At 51.2% G+C, this 14,818-nt stretch overlaps 1 protein-coding gene across 1 annotated transcript in view; it reads left to right on the forward strand.

Moving 5' to 3' along the window:
- The first annotated feature begins 993 nt into the window (after window positions 1–993).
- Window positions 994–14,818, forward strand: part of CDKL1 (cyclin dependent kinase like 1) — a 34,874-nt gene continuing 21,049 nt past the window's right edge. Inside the window, exons 1-2 of the mRNA XM_074957227.1 lie at window positions 994–1,298; window positions 14,449–14,570. Of these exons, the coding sequence (XP_074813328.1) occupies window positions 1,131–1,298; window positions 14,449–14,570 (290 nt within the window). The 5' untranslated portion in view covers window positions 994–1,130. The remainder of the gene's footprint in view (window positions 1,299–14,448; window positions 14,571–14,818) is intronic.

A 14,818-nucleotide genomic window follows, 5' to 3' on the forward strand; every position in this document is an offset into this window, starting at 1 on the left:
CCAGGGCCAGCCTGCGGCCCCAGACCCACCGAGTGGGGGTGACACTCTGGAAATAGCTTGGCGGGCAGCACTTTGAAGTTGAAGCCTCCTTCCCCCTCGGCTTTAGAGTCCCAGCTGCACCTTAAGAGCCCTGTCTACACGACTAGTTTGAGAGCTTTAACCCAAGTCTGTAAACAGGCGTGGGGGGGCTTGCTCCAAAATGCTGTGTAGACATCCTCTGAAGGTCTAGTGTGCGGGGTGAGCTATTTCCATCGGCCGGAGAGGATCCACGGCGGGCACAGTCGCAGCTGCTGAGGGTGCAGGGGGCTGGGTCTTGTCTTTGCAGAGCAGGGACTGCGGAGGGGCTGGGGCCGGGCTCGGCGCCCCGGGGCCAGCGTGGGCAGGGCAGGGACGTCTGTTCTCTCTCCAGCACCCAGAACACGCGGAGTTTTCATGGCAATAAAAAGGGGGGCGCGTTTTTAAAACGATGAAAGGAAACACAGTACTTCCTCCCCCTGCACCGTTCGCCTGCGGAACTCCTGGCTGTATGATGCCACTGAAGCCAAGAGTTTAGCGGTCTCCTGGTGCGGGGGCTCCGAGCCCCTCCCGCCTTGCCATGTTCGGCCAGCGGGGAGCGAAACGCTCCTGCCCCGGGGCTCACGGGGGGGGGTCCAGCCTCTGCCCGGCGCCAGGTTCTCCCCGCAGGGCTGGAGCTGCGGGGCAGGGGCAGGACCCGGCCCTGGGGCGCGGTGCCCTGGAGCCGGCGGCCGGGCACGGGAGTATCCAGTGTCGGCTCCTCCCCGCGCGGCCGCGCCTCCCCCGGCAACCCGCGCCGCCGGCAAGCGGGGGATTAAATTTTAATTTCCAAGCGCGGCCGGCGAGCTAGGGCAGGACGCGAACCGGGGGAGCGCTGCGGGGCCAGGGGCTGGAGGGAGAGTGGGGCGACTGGCTGCTTCCCTGCCCCGGCGTGCGGCTCGGGCGTTAGCTCCCGCGGGGGGACCGGGACCGGGACCGGGACCGGGACGCGGGGCTGGCGGCGCTCGGGCGGCTCTCCCGGCCCCGGGGCGCCCGGGCCATTGGGTCAGGTGCCGCGCAAGGTCCCAGCTCGGCCCGAGCCGAGAGCCGCCCTTGGGGAAGGTTCTCCGCGGGCCATGGAGAAGTATGAGAAGCTGGGCAAGATCGGAGAAGGCTCCTACGGGGTGGTGTTCAAATGCCGGAACCGAGACACCGGCCAGATCGTGGCGATTAAGAAGTTCCTAGAATCGGAGGAGGATCCGGTTATAAAGAAAATCGCCCTTCGAGAGATCCGGATGTTAAAGGTAACTGCCCGGCTGGCTGTTAGCCCTCCAGGACTTGACCCTGCCACGTTGTGACCGCGGGGAGCCTGGCTGGGGTTTCAACTCTCCAAGGTTTTGCTTATTCTGATCCAAATAACACCTTGCGGGGGTAATTTCCCCAGACCTCGCTAACCCAGATGCAAATATCAGGTGTCTCTAATTTAAGTGAGCTGTAGCTCACCAAAGCTTATGCTCAAATAAATTGGTGAGTCTCTAAGGTGCCACAAGTCCTCCTTTTCTTTCTGCGAATACAGACTAACACGGCTGTTCCTCTGAAACCTGTATTTAGCCTGGTATTTCCCGAAGCATCCTAAAGAGCCCCCTTGGCTTTCAGTGGGATTTGAGGGGCCAATTCCCCTCTGCTCTTTGAAAATGCCAGCCTTCATGATTTTGAAAATCTAGCAGCTGTTTCCACTTCTGCTGGTTTGGGGGCGGGGGGGGGGGGTTTATAACTGTTCTGTATAAATATCCCAACAGAGCTGATTTGAATTCTGGGGAGAAAAGTGCAACAACAATCTCTTCCTTTATCAGGAGTTTTTGTTGGGGCGGGGGGGGGGGAATGTATATAATCCTGTGGTTTTAGATGATGATTACGTTACTCTTGAATATACAATGGCTTAATGTTCCAAACATTCATTTTTCCTAAGCAGTCTTTACAGACGGTAAATCAACGGGGGTAGCCAACAAAGCCCCCTCTGAGATAGTTACATGGAGGTTGTGTGGTCGCTTTCAGAGAGTACCTTTGGTAGTAAGATTTGCTAAATAGCCATTTGATGGATGCGATTGTATACCCAGGCCGCTGGGTCATCCTTACGAGCGATTGTGTGCAGTGGGGAAACGCACAGGCTTGCTGACGTTAAGAGAGGTCTGAGAGTTAAGACTTGGAGGAACCTGAAATTTGCGTGTGATGGGGAGAATGTGTCGTCTCAGTCCAGCGCGAATACACGTCTCGCTTAAAATGTAAATTGACCCTCTTCTAACAACCAGCCTGGCCCAGAGGAACAGACTCGCTATGTCAATGCACTGGCATTGCAAGAACATCACTGCCTTCTCAAATCTAGCTCCGAGGCCTTGTGCTTACTCGGCTGGAGTAGGACCTTATGCTGCGAGTGGCCTCGTTAGCAGGGAAGCCAGACTTTTGGCCCTGAGCGTGTGCACAAGATACCTCGCGACAAGCCCACCAGAGTTGCACGGGCTGGTCGGCAGCAGGCTTCTTTTCCCCACCCAGGTTGTCTCTCCCTAGAGTAGTAATGATCGTGGCAGGTGGCAAAGCTGGGCTGTGGAGCGTGTGCAGACCATGCCCCCCGTCCACCTCTTCGGTTGTGGATGTACTGCTGTCTTGGGCCTCGACCCTGCAGACCGGCCCATCTGAGTGACGTTCAGCTTCGGCTCGTGTTTGAAATTGCCTGTTTGCGTAAGGGCTGGCGGCGTTGGGCTCTTCGTTTGGAGACACCCAGTGAGTGAGTGAGAAGAGGCCTTGTAGCTTCTGCTCCTCAGGTCTCCTGGGGGAGAAACTCGTTGCTCCGTCGATCCTGCTCTGGGCTACCCGTGTGCACGTGTTAAATCCGTGTATGTAAATTAACAAGGTTTATTTATCTCTGTATGTTTCACAATAAAATACAATAAATACTTTAAAACAGTGTAAGGAATCATCAGAAACGGTGCTCGTTAGTGCACTTAAATTTGGCACACATTAAAAAACAAAAACCCCGAGGGAAACTCCCAGACAACCAAACCCGTTCCTATTCACATGGGCGCCAGGTTTATATAATTTTTGGTGGTGCCCAGAATGGGTCCAAGCAGAGCCGACCCATCTATAGGACAGACCGGGGCAACCACCCCAGGCCCCACGCTTCAGAGGGACACGGAGTCCAGAGTGGCCTTGGGGGCTAGCAGGGGGCCTGGCGCCAGCAATGCCGAGCAACCTGGCCTCAGCCCGCTCCGCCCCGCCCCCATCCCAACCCTTCCCCCAAGCCCCTGCTCCCACCCCGCCTCTTCCTGGCTTCCGCCCCCTCCCCAGAGCGACGCTGGGAGCCAGTGGAGTGGAGTGGGGTGGGCTGGGCCAGGTCGCTCACTGCTGCTGGCTCCAGGCCCCCCCGCTAACTCCCCCAGGCCGCCCTGGACCCCGCGTCCCACTGAAGCGCGGGGGGCCCCAAAGTGCGGTAAGCCCAAACATTGGTGGAGCCGGGTCCACCTTCTTAAATATTGGTGGAGCCCGGGCACCACGGGCCCAAAAACTCGCCTCCTATTCAGACTGCTAAGGCTGAAAATCGGCATTCTGGAACATTGTCATTTATATAAGCTGAAAGTCAAGAATTTAGGATGTTTTAGCACAAAAAGCCTGACAGAAAACACGGAAATATTTTGTGAAGGGTCTTTTTAAAAAAGTTCTTTATTTAAAGATCAATGTTTAGAGATTTCTTCCCCAGTATTAGCATTTCCCCCAGTCTCTGGTTTCTACCTGGCATTTTTCCCAGACTCCACTTTCTGCTTGGCATTTATGGAGCAGTAGGAGACCATTATCCGCTATCAATGTTCTTTTCCATTATCTTAATTTGCTTGTTGGGAACCAAACAACGTTTCTGTTGCTGTAGGTATGAGATTTCAGTGTGACACAATAGTTTTGAAAATGTCCCCAAAGCTGCTCTTGTTATAAACCATGGTCCATTCTGGTATTTTATGACCTGTTTTCATATAAATGTGTGGGGTCCTGATGCGAGAGAGGTTGTCATAAACAAAGCTGAGGCTTCCTCCTGCTTCCGTCACAGTCAATGGTAGAAGACCCATTTGTTTCAGCTGAAGCAGGATCCGATCCCTGTTTACAGTCAAGGTAGTGACTCCAGAACCATTTTAGGATAAAAGCACCATTGGCACAGGGTCAGGCTTGATGGAGAATATGGGTTTGTTCCCCTGCCAGGAGCAAACTGGGAAACTGCAGTTCTATCTGTTTAGATGCATAATTCTTCCTAACAAACTGCATGAAGCTTTAGGTGAATATGAAAGATTTGCGAACGAACGTAATAGTTACAGAAGCTACTTGTCAGAAGCATGGATGATAAATGCGTCTTCCCCACGCCCATAATAATAAAGAACCCAACAAACTGCAGGTCATCACCGAAAGATCTTTTTCAGAGTAGCAGCCGTGTTAGTCTGTATCCGCAAAAAGAACAGGAGGACTTGTGGCACCTTAGAGACTCACCAATTTATTTGAGCATAAGCTTTCGTGAGCTACAGCCCACTTCATCGGATGCATTCAGGGGAAAATATCTGTGTTTGGAGTGATGTTGATTTAACAAGTGGAGACCTGCTCCACTATCTTTTAAACTTTTTCTTTGTAAATAGTAACAGATTGTTTGCTTATTAATTAAGGTATTTCTTGGCTTAGGCAACACACTGTTTGTCTAAGATCCGATGAGATTATGTTTCATCAGTGAAAAACGTCCGTCCCCGTCCCCCCCACCCCCCGATAAATATTTGTTCTGCAGAGTAAATATTTTGTGGACAAAGGTTTGTGTAACTAACAAGCTATGGTAGCTGGCTCAGAAAGATAGCCAGAGTAGGCAGAGAGTGATGGCTTTGAAATATACAAAAGGTACTACTGTGAAAACAGGGTCAGTCTTTGTATAAACCGTATCCCCGACAATAGAAACCCGATACTTGCTGTTTCTAGAAGGATGAATTTTAATGTTGCCAGCTCATATATGCTGTGCTTGGGGCCTCAATTCATAAAACGCTCAAAGGCATATATTACAAAACCATAAAAGGTGGGCGTGGCTTTACAAAAAAATCCCGCTCTGTAGGGTGTATGGCTTCTGGAGACGCACGCTTCAGATGGAGAACGGGCCTTTGACAAAGAGCTACTAGCAGATTGCAAACAAACACATTCATTATTATTATTCTGCGTTACAGAGGCCCTGGTGGAGATCGGGACCTGTTTGCGCTAAGCACTTTAAAATACATTGTCTGCGACAGCCCCGCCCCAAAGAGCTTACAGCCTAAGTCGACAAGACAGATGAGGGATTAGAGGGGTCGGGACTTGCCAAAGGTCAGACAGCAGGGCAGCCGTCATCTCATCATGTACAACCCGCCCCGCTGCTGCTGATCCCACAGAGATTTGTGTGCGGTTCTCAAGGCTCCAGAACCTTTACTGAGTCTTCACACAGCAACAGGGCTGCCTGGGAAATTGTGTTTGGTTGCTTTGGAAAGTGCCTGTAGCAGGCGTGTGGGACTTAATCTGTTGGAAAACCTCGATCCCGGGGAACCTCGCCCAACATGTGTTCCCAATAGTACTGCACTCAGGCGAAGCCAACAAACTGAGTAGAGCTTAAATACTGCTCGAAGGAAGCGCTGTGTGAAAAGCGGGGTGGGAAAACACGGCAATGAATTGACCAAGCAGTATGGGCTCGGTGTCCACTTGGTTAGACTTAGTCGGGGCTGGGGAGTTCCACTGAAATGACACTGGAGTCAAGAAGACCCTGCCCTGGCCGGAATGGTGGCATGTACAGCAAGAAGGATAGCCATGGAGGATAGGTCCATCAATGGCTATAAGCCAGGATGGGCAGGGATGGTGTCCCTAGCCTCTGTTTGCCAGAAGCTGGGAATGGGCGACAGGATGGATCATTTGATGATGACCTGTTCTGTTCATTCCCTCTGGGGCACCTGGCATTGGCCACTTTTGGAAGACGGGATACTGGGCTAGATGGACCCTTGGTCTGACCCAGTAGGGCCATTCTTATGTCAGCTCTGCTGATTTCATTTGGCTTGGGTGGACATAGGAAAAAAGGGTCACTGAAGACTTTGGACCTGATCCTATAAGATGCTGATAGGTCAACTCTGACTGACTAATGGAAGTGGAGGCTGCCTGCAGAATTGGACCCTTTGGGAGAAAAAGCTGTCAGCTGGCTCACTTTGCTTTCCGGCAAGTGGTGCAGTTCGTGGAGAGAGGCTGGCACCAGACCCCGTGTTCCTGTACCAAGTTGCAGACAGACAGCCTGGCAGAAGCTGGCTAACTTAAAGAAAGCCCAAGTAGAAGTGAATTGTGATAGTTGAGCTTTGGAGATGAAGACGGGAATGACCATAGCACAGTCCCCACTGGAGAAAAGTGCCGATTTTCCAGAGATCAGGAGGTGGGATGAGCCACTGGGATACTGCTACAATGTGGCCTTCCATGTTGAAGGACAAATCCAGGGATGACCCTAAATCTTCTCCGTTTGGCTAGTGGCAGTCATGCTGCTCAGTGAATTTGTGAAAATGCTCATGGGCTGGGCTGTCTTGGTTCAGGGACCCTCCTGCAGGCTGGGCATAAGCCACTTGTATCTCATTCAAACCCACAGCCGGCTGAAAGGCTGCCTCAGCCTTGAGCTGCGCTAGGACCCTGCTGTGTTGGGTGAAAGATTCTTGGCCGATGATGGGCAAGCGCCGCCCTCTGTTGCGACCTCTGTTATAAGAATGTGTGCTGGTGCACTGAAAACTCTGGAGAGATGTTTGCATGGTATCTCCAAAGCAGCCCAGGGATGGACAGTTTAAGGCTCCAGTGAAAAGATGCCAACTGCTTGAAGAGTTCAACTGGGAACTGGAAACCACATTGGACCCGGGAGGAGGCTGCTCAGACTCACTGAGGCAGTGGTGAGGTAAAGAGGGAGAAGCTGGGGCCTCCAACCTTCAGCTCACCCTCTCCCCACTGCATCAGAAGAATTGTCTGAGAGTTTAAAGGGGTGAAAAACTTCCCCAAAGTGCCTAAAGTTGCTAAGAGAAGATCTCTTGGGTGAGCTAAGCCTTGGCCAGCAGGTGTAGCTAACATAAGAACGGCCATACTGGGTCAGACCAAAGGTCCATTTATCCCAGTATCCTGTCTTCCAACAGTGGCCAATGCCAGGTGCCCCAGAGGGAATGAATAGAACAGGTAATCATCAAGTGATCCATCCCATGCCGCCCATTCCCAGCTTCTGGCAAACAGAGGCTAGGAACACCATCACTGCCCACCCTGGCTAATAGACATTGATGGACCTATCCTCCATGAATTTATCTAGTTCTTTTTTGAACCCCGTTATAGTCTTGGCCTTCACAACATCCTCTGGCAAGGAGTTCCAAAGGCTGACTGTGCGTTGTGTGAAGAAATACTTCCTTTTGTTTGTTTTAAACCTGCTGCCTATTAATTTCATTGGGCGACCCCTAGTTCGTGATCTGTTTGTGTGGAATTGCTGAAGAATTGTCCTGAACAAAGTTTTTGCTTTTTGTTTTATGGCTCAACTCCTGTTTTAGTTTCCCCCCTGTGAGCCTCTGACATAGCCCATAGCCTTTTCTGTCAGAGTTAAGAGCAAGTGTATCCTGTTTCTCCACTCCTGGGCAGCGTTTGTTTGGTATGCTAAGGACCAACGAGGTATGTACGTGGGGGAGAGGTCTAATGTGACACCCTTTTGAATGTGCTGTTATCAGATCAGAGAAAGTAGCAGAGCAACCAACCCTCTGAGTTGACTACACAAACTAGAGGTGAATTCGGTGCTAGCGTGTCTCCTGTTCGCTCTTCCCTTGGAAAGTGAAACACCAAATTCCCTGGTAAAGGCTGACTAGGGCATGCGGGAACTGGCTTTGACGCATCCCCTTTCAATGAGTGTGCTCAGTTGCCAAAGGACAGTTCCACCGGGGGCCACCACCAGCCCCCAAATGCCACTCGGCTCCCAAGAACTGCTGACAGCTCTAAATCATTAGTAAGAACCGATTTCCTCAGGCGATTCACACTGGTCAGGTCGCAAGCTGATCTGAATTCCCAGAGAGAGATGCCAGAGTTTCAGGTAGGATTAGCTCTGCATCCCGTCTCCTTCTCAATGGCCGTTCCCAACAAGGGAACAGTGGAGCCTAGGCCGAAGGGTAAAGAGAGAACTCTCCCCGTCCCCTCCCCAACACCTGTAAGTGCAGGCCAGGACCCTGGGCACCAGAAGACGACCCCTCATCTCTTCTGTCAGCAGTGAACCGAGCCCTTCCCCACAGCCCGGAGACAGTCCTAGGGCTGCAGAACTGGAGCTGGGGGAGCAACCAAAACAGGCCAAACTTGAGTGGTGGTGTGACCCCATGCGCCAGGGTGCGACGCCGCTCACTCAGATTTGCTGCCCCGTCACGGCGTCGTGACCTGATGCGCAGGGTGGTGGTGCCGCTCGGATTTGGCCTGGCTGCCCCTCCGTCGTGTCAGCAGGGAAAGGGGCCCAGCCGTTAGGCCACCCAGCTCCGGACTGGGGCCGGGGGGGAGGGGCCCTCTCTCGTTGCTCCCTTGCCAAGTTGAGGTTCTCAAAAGTGGGGGGCAGTGGCCCCTTGTCACCCCCATCTCCGGCCCCTGCTAAGACCGTCTGGGCTGCAGGTGGAGGGTTGAACCTAATTGCAGCCCTGTTAGGAGCTCAGACAAAGGGCCTGGCACCTCGTTTCCTGCTCTGACATGGATATGGCAGCGAGAGCCGACCCGCTTCTAATTTGTTGATCTGGCCAAGTGGCAAGGGAAAACCACGACCGCAAGCAGCTGCCAGGTTTGTCCCAGCTGGCAGGAAGGCTGGATTTCCCCCATTGCCAGTGATCTGGGGTGACTGATGAACCCCCTTTTGCTCTGCGGAGGAGGTGATGCAGCGGGTGCTGGGGTGGAGGCTGAAAGATCCGTCTATAGTTGGCGATTCTAATAGTCATGTCTCATTAGTGCTACATTGTGACTGAAAATAATCTTGACTCATGGACCTCTCCAGGGCTCCACTGAAATGAGGTGGGTTTGCGTGTGAAATGACGACCGCTGAACAAAGTGGAAGTGGTTGGCTGCGACTGACATCACGCGACTGTCTGTGCCTGCTGCTGACTGGTTCCTTCCAGTTGCGTAGTAATTGGCCCTTATTAGGAACGATAGTCCTCATCGTCACTCCCCCATGGGCCTGTGTATCCCACCTGGGGTAAGTGACCGACCCCAGAAACGCTGAACTTTATCTTCAACGCTGTCTTGGGAGTTTTCCATAGTGCCTGTCACCTACCAACCTGAGCCTTCCCAAGGGTGATCAAGGGGATGTCTGTACTGCAGGGATAAAGCAAGGTATCTACACTCAAGTTAGCTAGCCCAGCTTGGGTGGGAGTGGCCTCATTGTAAAATAGCCCTCTGGTGCTGGAGCCACACTGGTGGAGGGCTAAGGCTTCTGGGGGCAGGCACGTCATATGGTCCATAGCATTGCAGTGAGCTGAACCGCTCTGAGTTGTTTCCCAGTGAATTGGGCAGCCAAGTTCTCTCGCTTCCTGGGTGCACAGGGGAAAACACGGGATGGCATTGGAGAGCTAGCGGTGCTCGAATGGCACTAGCCGCGTCCACGCTGCAGAGAGCTTGAGTTAGCACAGGGGAGAGACCGGGGGACAGCCTCCCGGGCCAGGAGCTCAGGAGCCGGGCAGGATGGTCCCGCAGGCTGGATGTGGCCCCCAGGCCTTAGTTTGCCCACCTCTGCTCCAGACAGTGCACCTCTTGTGTGGCTAACGTCACCTACTTTAGAACTCGTGCCCTGTAACGCCGGCTACAAACCGCTACAGTGTTCAGAAATGTCCTGATGTAGGGTCCAACCTGCTCCGTAAGGTGAAGAATAGAGTTCCAGTTTATGAACCACACAGCAACGCAGTGCATGAACGTTACTCCTTTCCCTAGAGAACAATTACTGAACCTGCCGGGCACCTCAGCTCTGGCATTGCAAAGGGAGTGAGAAAAAAAAATTCAGTGCAACTATTTCTCAGAAACAGAAGGAAAAATAAGATCTTTTCCCTGTCAGGTTAGTAGAGGATTGTGTAGCTATAACCGAAAGCTGTCATCCATGCCACCAACTTACTAAATATAGTATATGTAGCTGCAACAGGTGACCACAAACAGTACTAAGTGGGTTGGGATTAGGAGGGGGAAGTCTTCCCTGCTGCTGCCTGACAACACCCAGGGGTGGCACTAAAAAGCTGAACACAGCTTTCTTTAGCTAGACCCTATCTACAGCAACACACAAAGGCACTGTGAGAGGTAATGGCAGATTTATGGGGCCTTTGAGTTCACAATTGTGGCTGGGGACTGACTGATGCATTAAAGATCTGAACGTTCTTTGCCCAGAGCTGTATTGTTCAACTAGAAATTAATGATCTTAGCTGCAGCCTACTAAAATTCTGCACATAAGCTGTAATTTACTAGCCGAGTTTAACCACGCATCCCTCTCCTTGGTCTCCCTGGTGGAGTCTGTAGAGCTTAGGAGAGTAATCAAATACCTGCAGCACCGGCTTTCAGAGCATTGTTCTTGTGGTGCTTTCCATGGGGAAAGTAAATCTGGATACGTAATATTAAAAATATCCCAACTTTTATTTCAAGCTCCAGTTCAAACACACACTGTGACTGTTCCGCATTAAGGACTACGTACGGATAAGCACCTTTGAAACTTTGAATAGGTTTGAGTTTCGGTCTTGCTTTCTAAACAGTGGCGACCACGGCCTGTTTGTTCTCTCCTGTGTGTGTTGCGCTGACACAATTGTCACTTATAAAATATATATATATATCTATGTATCTGGGAGAGTCTCGCCTTGGGTCTGTGTTTTACTGCGACATTGGATGTGTGGGCACAGGCCAGTCTGACACATGCAAGCTGCTCGGGTTTTTAAAGCCTGCTGCATTTCAATGATCTGACCCTATGATTGGGAGAAATCCTGGCCAGTTAGTCTTCTGGGAAGACTTCTAATCGCTGGGCAAGACCTGGACTTATTCCAGCAATCCCGTGGGTTGTTATCTGTCTGTGCAACCCTTGCATCCAGAGGCTGGGTGACTGAATTTAAACCTCCCAGCTACTTTGAGGGTGTTTCCTGTTGGTAGTAATGTACCTCTGAAATCTTAGCCCGGGCTAACGTTCACATGACTGGGAAGAAAAATTCCTGAAAGGTGAATACATATTTTTCAATGTTTGGCTATTCTGTGCTCCCTCCAGTCACCCTGCCTGCCCCTTTCATTCCCGTTCCCCACTGTATTCCCCTTCCCACCTACTGGCCAGCAAGGATCTTGCTGTTGGAAGGACTGTAATATGGCTTTGTTTAAAGTGGGTTTCAGAACCAAGCTGGGAGCGAGGGTCCACAGTTCTTGCCATCTAGGCTCACCCCAGTAAACTCAGGGCTCTCTGGCTCCTTCTGGTGGCTGGACCATCAAGGCTGCAGCAGCCCCAGAAACCTCCACCTGCTCACAGAGCTGGGCCTTTCAGCTCTAGCAATAAAGGTTCGTGCTCTTAGATCCGAAGATAACGAGTTCAGTGCCCACGGCTGACAACCCACCCAGCGGCATCAAGGTCCATGTGGGAGCTATTTTAGAGACAAGAATAGGGATGCTGGTGGAGTGGGGAAGGTGTGAGGTTGGGGAAAGGAGAATGGATGGATTTACCGTGGGATATACATGTGTATTCTTCCTGTGGTTTGACAGCCGCATTGTGACACTTCCCCCAACCCTCCCTTTCTCTTTCATGTACGTTTTGGTGGTGTTACTTCAGATGGAGGGACTAATAATCTGAGGGTGGCCAGAGTCTGTGTTACAGGGGCCCCAGTCACAGCAGAGGGACCATCGTTAGGCAAATTGGCTCTCCACAGCCATTCAGAGTGCAGCAGTTTTGCATACCCGGAGTCAGCTGTGTGTCCATTAGTAACTGCCCTGCCCCCCTGCGCTCTGATGGGCAGAACCAATTGCATTTCAGCGTCATGCGCTGCAGTCTGCATCGGGCAGGGTGGGGACCCAGTTTGTGGCTCTTGAAGGGTGACTGTCTGTATGGTGTAAGTGAAGCTGTTTCAAGGCCTGAAAGATGAATGGTACCTACTGCTGCCCTCTGCTGCGCTATGTCCTGTCTGTGGAGCACACAGACAGTACTGATTCGAATAGGCTGGAGCTCACCTCTGCTCTTCTCCTTAAGAACTCACAGCCTGCTGGGCGGGGGGTGTTTTCAGTTCTCTTGCTTTCAGCCAGCCAGATTCCATCTTCTGCCCCAGGGACAAAAATAGAACTAAATGGGGGGGGGGGGGCGGTGGGTGTATACCTGTGTTTTGATAAAGGACGTATATTTGCGTGGGGATGGTTAAAACTGGAAGGTCTCATCCAATCTCCTGAGTTTCATCTGTCACCTCTGTAATTCATTTGGGTGGCCCCTGGCTCATGTATTATGATGTAGGTCGGAGGTTCTCAGACCATGGGTTGGGACCCCAAAGTGGGTCGCCAGGGCTGGTATTAGACTTGCTGGAGCCCAGGGCCGAAGCCCAAGCCCCACCACCCGGGGCTGAAGCCGCCCTGGGCACCAGGGCTCAGGTCCCAGGCCCTCCGCCAGGGCTTTGACTTTGGTCCCCCCTCCACGCCCGGGGTGGTTCAGCTTAGGCTTTGGCTTTGGACCCCCGACCTGCGGCAGCAGGGCTTGGGTGGGCTCAGGCTTCGGTCCCCCCATCCTGGGCTTGTGTAGTAATTTTTGTTGTCAGAAGGGGGTCGCGGTGCAACGACATTTGAGAACCCCTGATGCAGGTGAATAGGAGCTTTGCTACATTGCTCATTATCTCCGATACTTCTACCTTGTCTCCCTCCACCCCTGCCTGTAACCTAAACAGCCCTGATCTTCTCAACCTCTACACACACACACACACACACACACACACACACACACACACATATATCTTTTCATGCCTTGCATTGCTTTTCCTGCCCTTTGGCTGTGGCCCTTTTCTAACAAGGCTACATCCTTTGTGAGAGGAGATGAGCAAACTCACCATAGTATTCAAGGTGAGAGCAAGTCATTGACCTATCTAGCGGTGGTATCAGTATCATTCTGTATCCTTTCTTAACATAATCTAGCATCTCTTCTAGTGCTGTTGTGTTTAGAGCAGATGTTTTTACTGAGCTGTCCGCAGTGCGGCTTTTAACCTGCATGGTTATATAGAATCCATCACGCTGGAAAGAACTATTCACACTCGTACTTACCTTGCACTTCTCTACTTAATCCACAACTGATTTGTCTGGTCAGCCGAGACCCTCCTTACAGTCTTCTCCAATGCTGGCTAATTTAAACCATTTTTCTTCACTGTCTTGCTGCTCGTTCCCTTTTCTGAATAGTTTGTTCACGTATTAAAAGGTGGCCTAGTACAGAATCTTGGAGATGCCTGGTTGTCAGTTTCCTATGTTGAAAATTCATTGTTTATTCTAGAACTCAATCCAGCACAAAATTTAAGGATGCCTGTCTTCGTAAGCATGCGAGTAATGGGACTACTCATCTGATTAAAATTACCTATGTGCCTAAGTGTGCTTCTGGATCGGAGTCCAGCTCTGTTTTCTATTCCTTTACCACTTACTCGTCCATGCACCTTGCTTAAAAAAACAACCAAAATACAAATCAAATGTTGACGATACCAGGAAGTGGAATAACAATTTCATATTGCAACAGACAGCCTAAAAGATCCAGATGTGCCAGATCTTAATACGCACATTAAGAATCTTAGTCTGAAGTCCTTTGATAAGGAAGCCCCTGATACCATGCAAAACAGAAACAAAAAATCATTTCCAAATGATCCCCTCAAAAGTTGAAACAGTGAATTAGCAAAGAAAAGAGCGGGAGGTTTCACTGTCATTGGTGGAGATTCTCAATGTCTTAGTCCCAAAAAGGCTTCTAACATTTATATGAAAGGTTTTTCAGCAGCTCTAAGGTCTTATTTTGTGTATTTCCAAGCCATTATCTTAGGAGTCTCTCTTCTTTCACTGTGGTACAGTCAGAGGCTAGATACTATGTGATGGGTGATGCAGAAATACCTGTGATGCATAGAAATTATTTTTTGCATACCAACATCTTCTCTAGTAGGTGGCTGTTTAAGCCCAGTTTATCTGTGGCCCCAGCTGTCTCCAGAAATAACTAACCACTAGCCTCTTCCAGCCCTGGTTGTGGCCGGTTGGTCCCACTATTGTACAAGCTGGCTGATTCAAGGTGTTTTGTGTAAGACGTGTTCTTTGCCCCAAAGAACCAGAACTTTCATCCCATGAAAACTTTCATTCCCCCCTGCCCCGCACCCCGCTTTTCCGTTCCAAGCTGTGGGACGGGGCAGTGAGCCGTCCAGGCTGCGTTACTAAGTAGACCGCTCCCTTGTGTGTTCACAGCAACTGAAGCACTCCAACCTGGTCAACCTGCTGGAAGTCTTCAGGAGGAAACGCAAACTCCACTTGGTCTTTGAATACTGTGACCACACAGTTCTCCATGAGCTGGACAAGTATCCGCGGGGGTGAGTAGTCGACCTCTGGGCTGTGGTGGGGCTTGGGGGAGAGCGAGGGAGAACATAAGAACGGCCATACTGGGTCAGACCAAAGGTCCGTCAAACCCAGTATCCTGTTCTCTGACAGTGGCCAATGGCAGGTGCCCCAAAGGGAATGAACAGAACAGGTCATCATCAAGTTCCAGAGGTTGACCGTGCGTTGCATGAAAAAAATACTTTCTTGTGTTTGTTTTAAACCTGCTACCTATTAATTTCAG

The sequence above is a fragment of the Natator depressus genome, chromosome 6 (assembly GCF_965152275.1).
Source record: "Natator depressus isolate rNatDep1 chromosome 6, rNatDep2.hap1, whole genome shotgun sequence".
Lineage (NCBI taxonomy): Eukaryota > Metazoa > Chordata > Testudines > Cheloniidae > Natator > Natator depressus.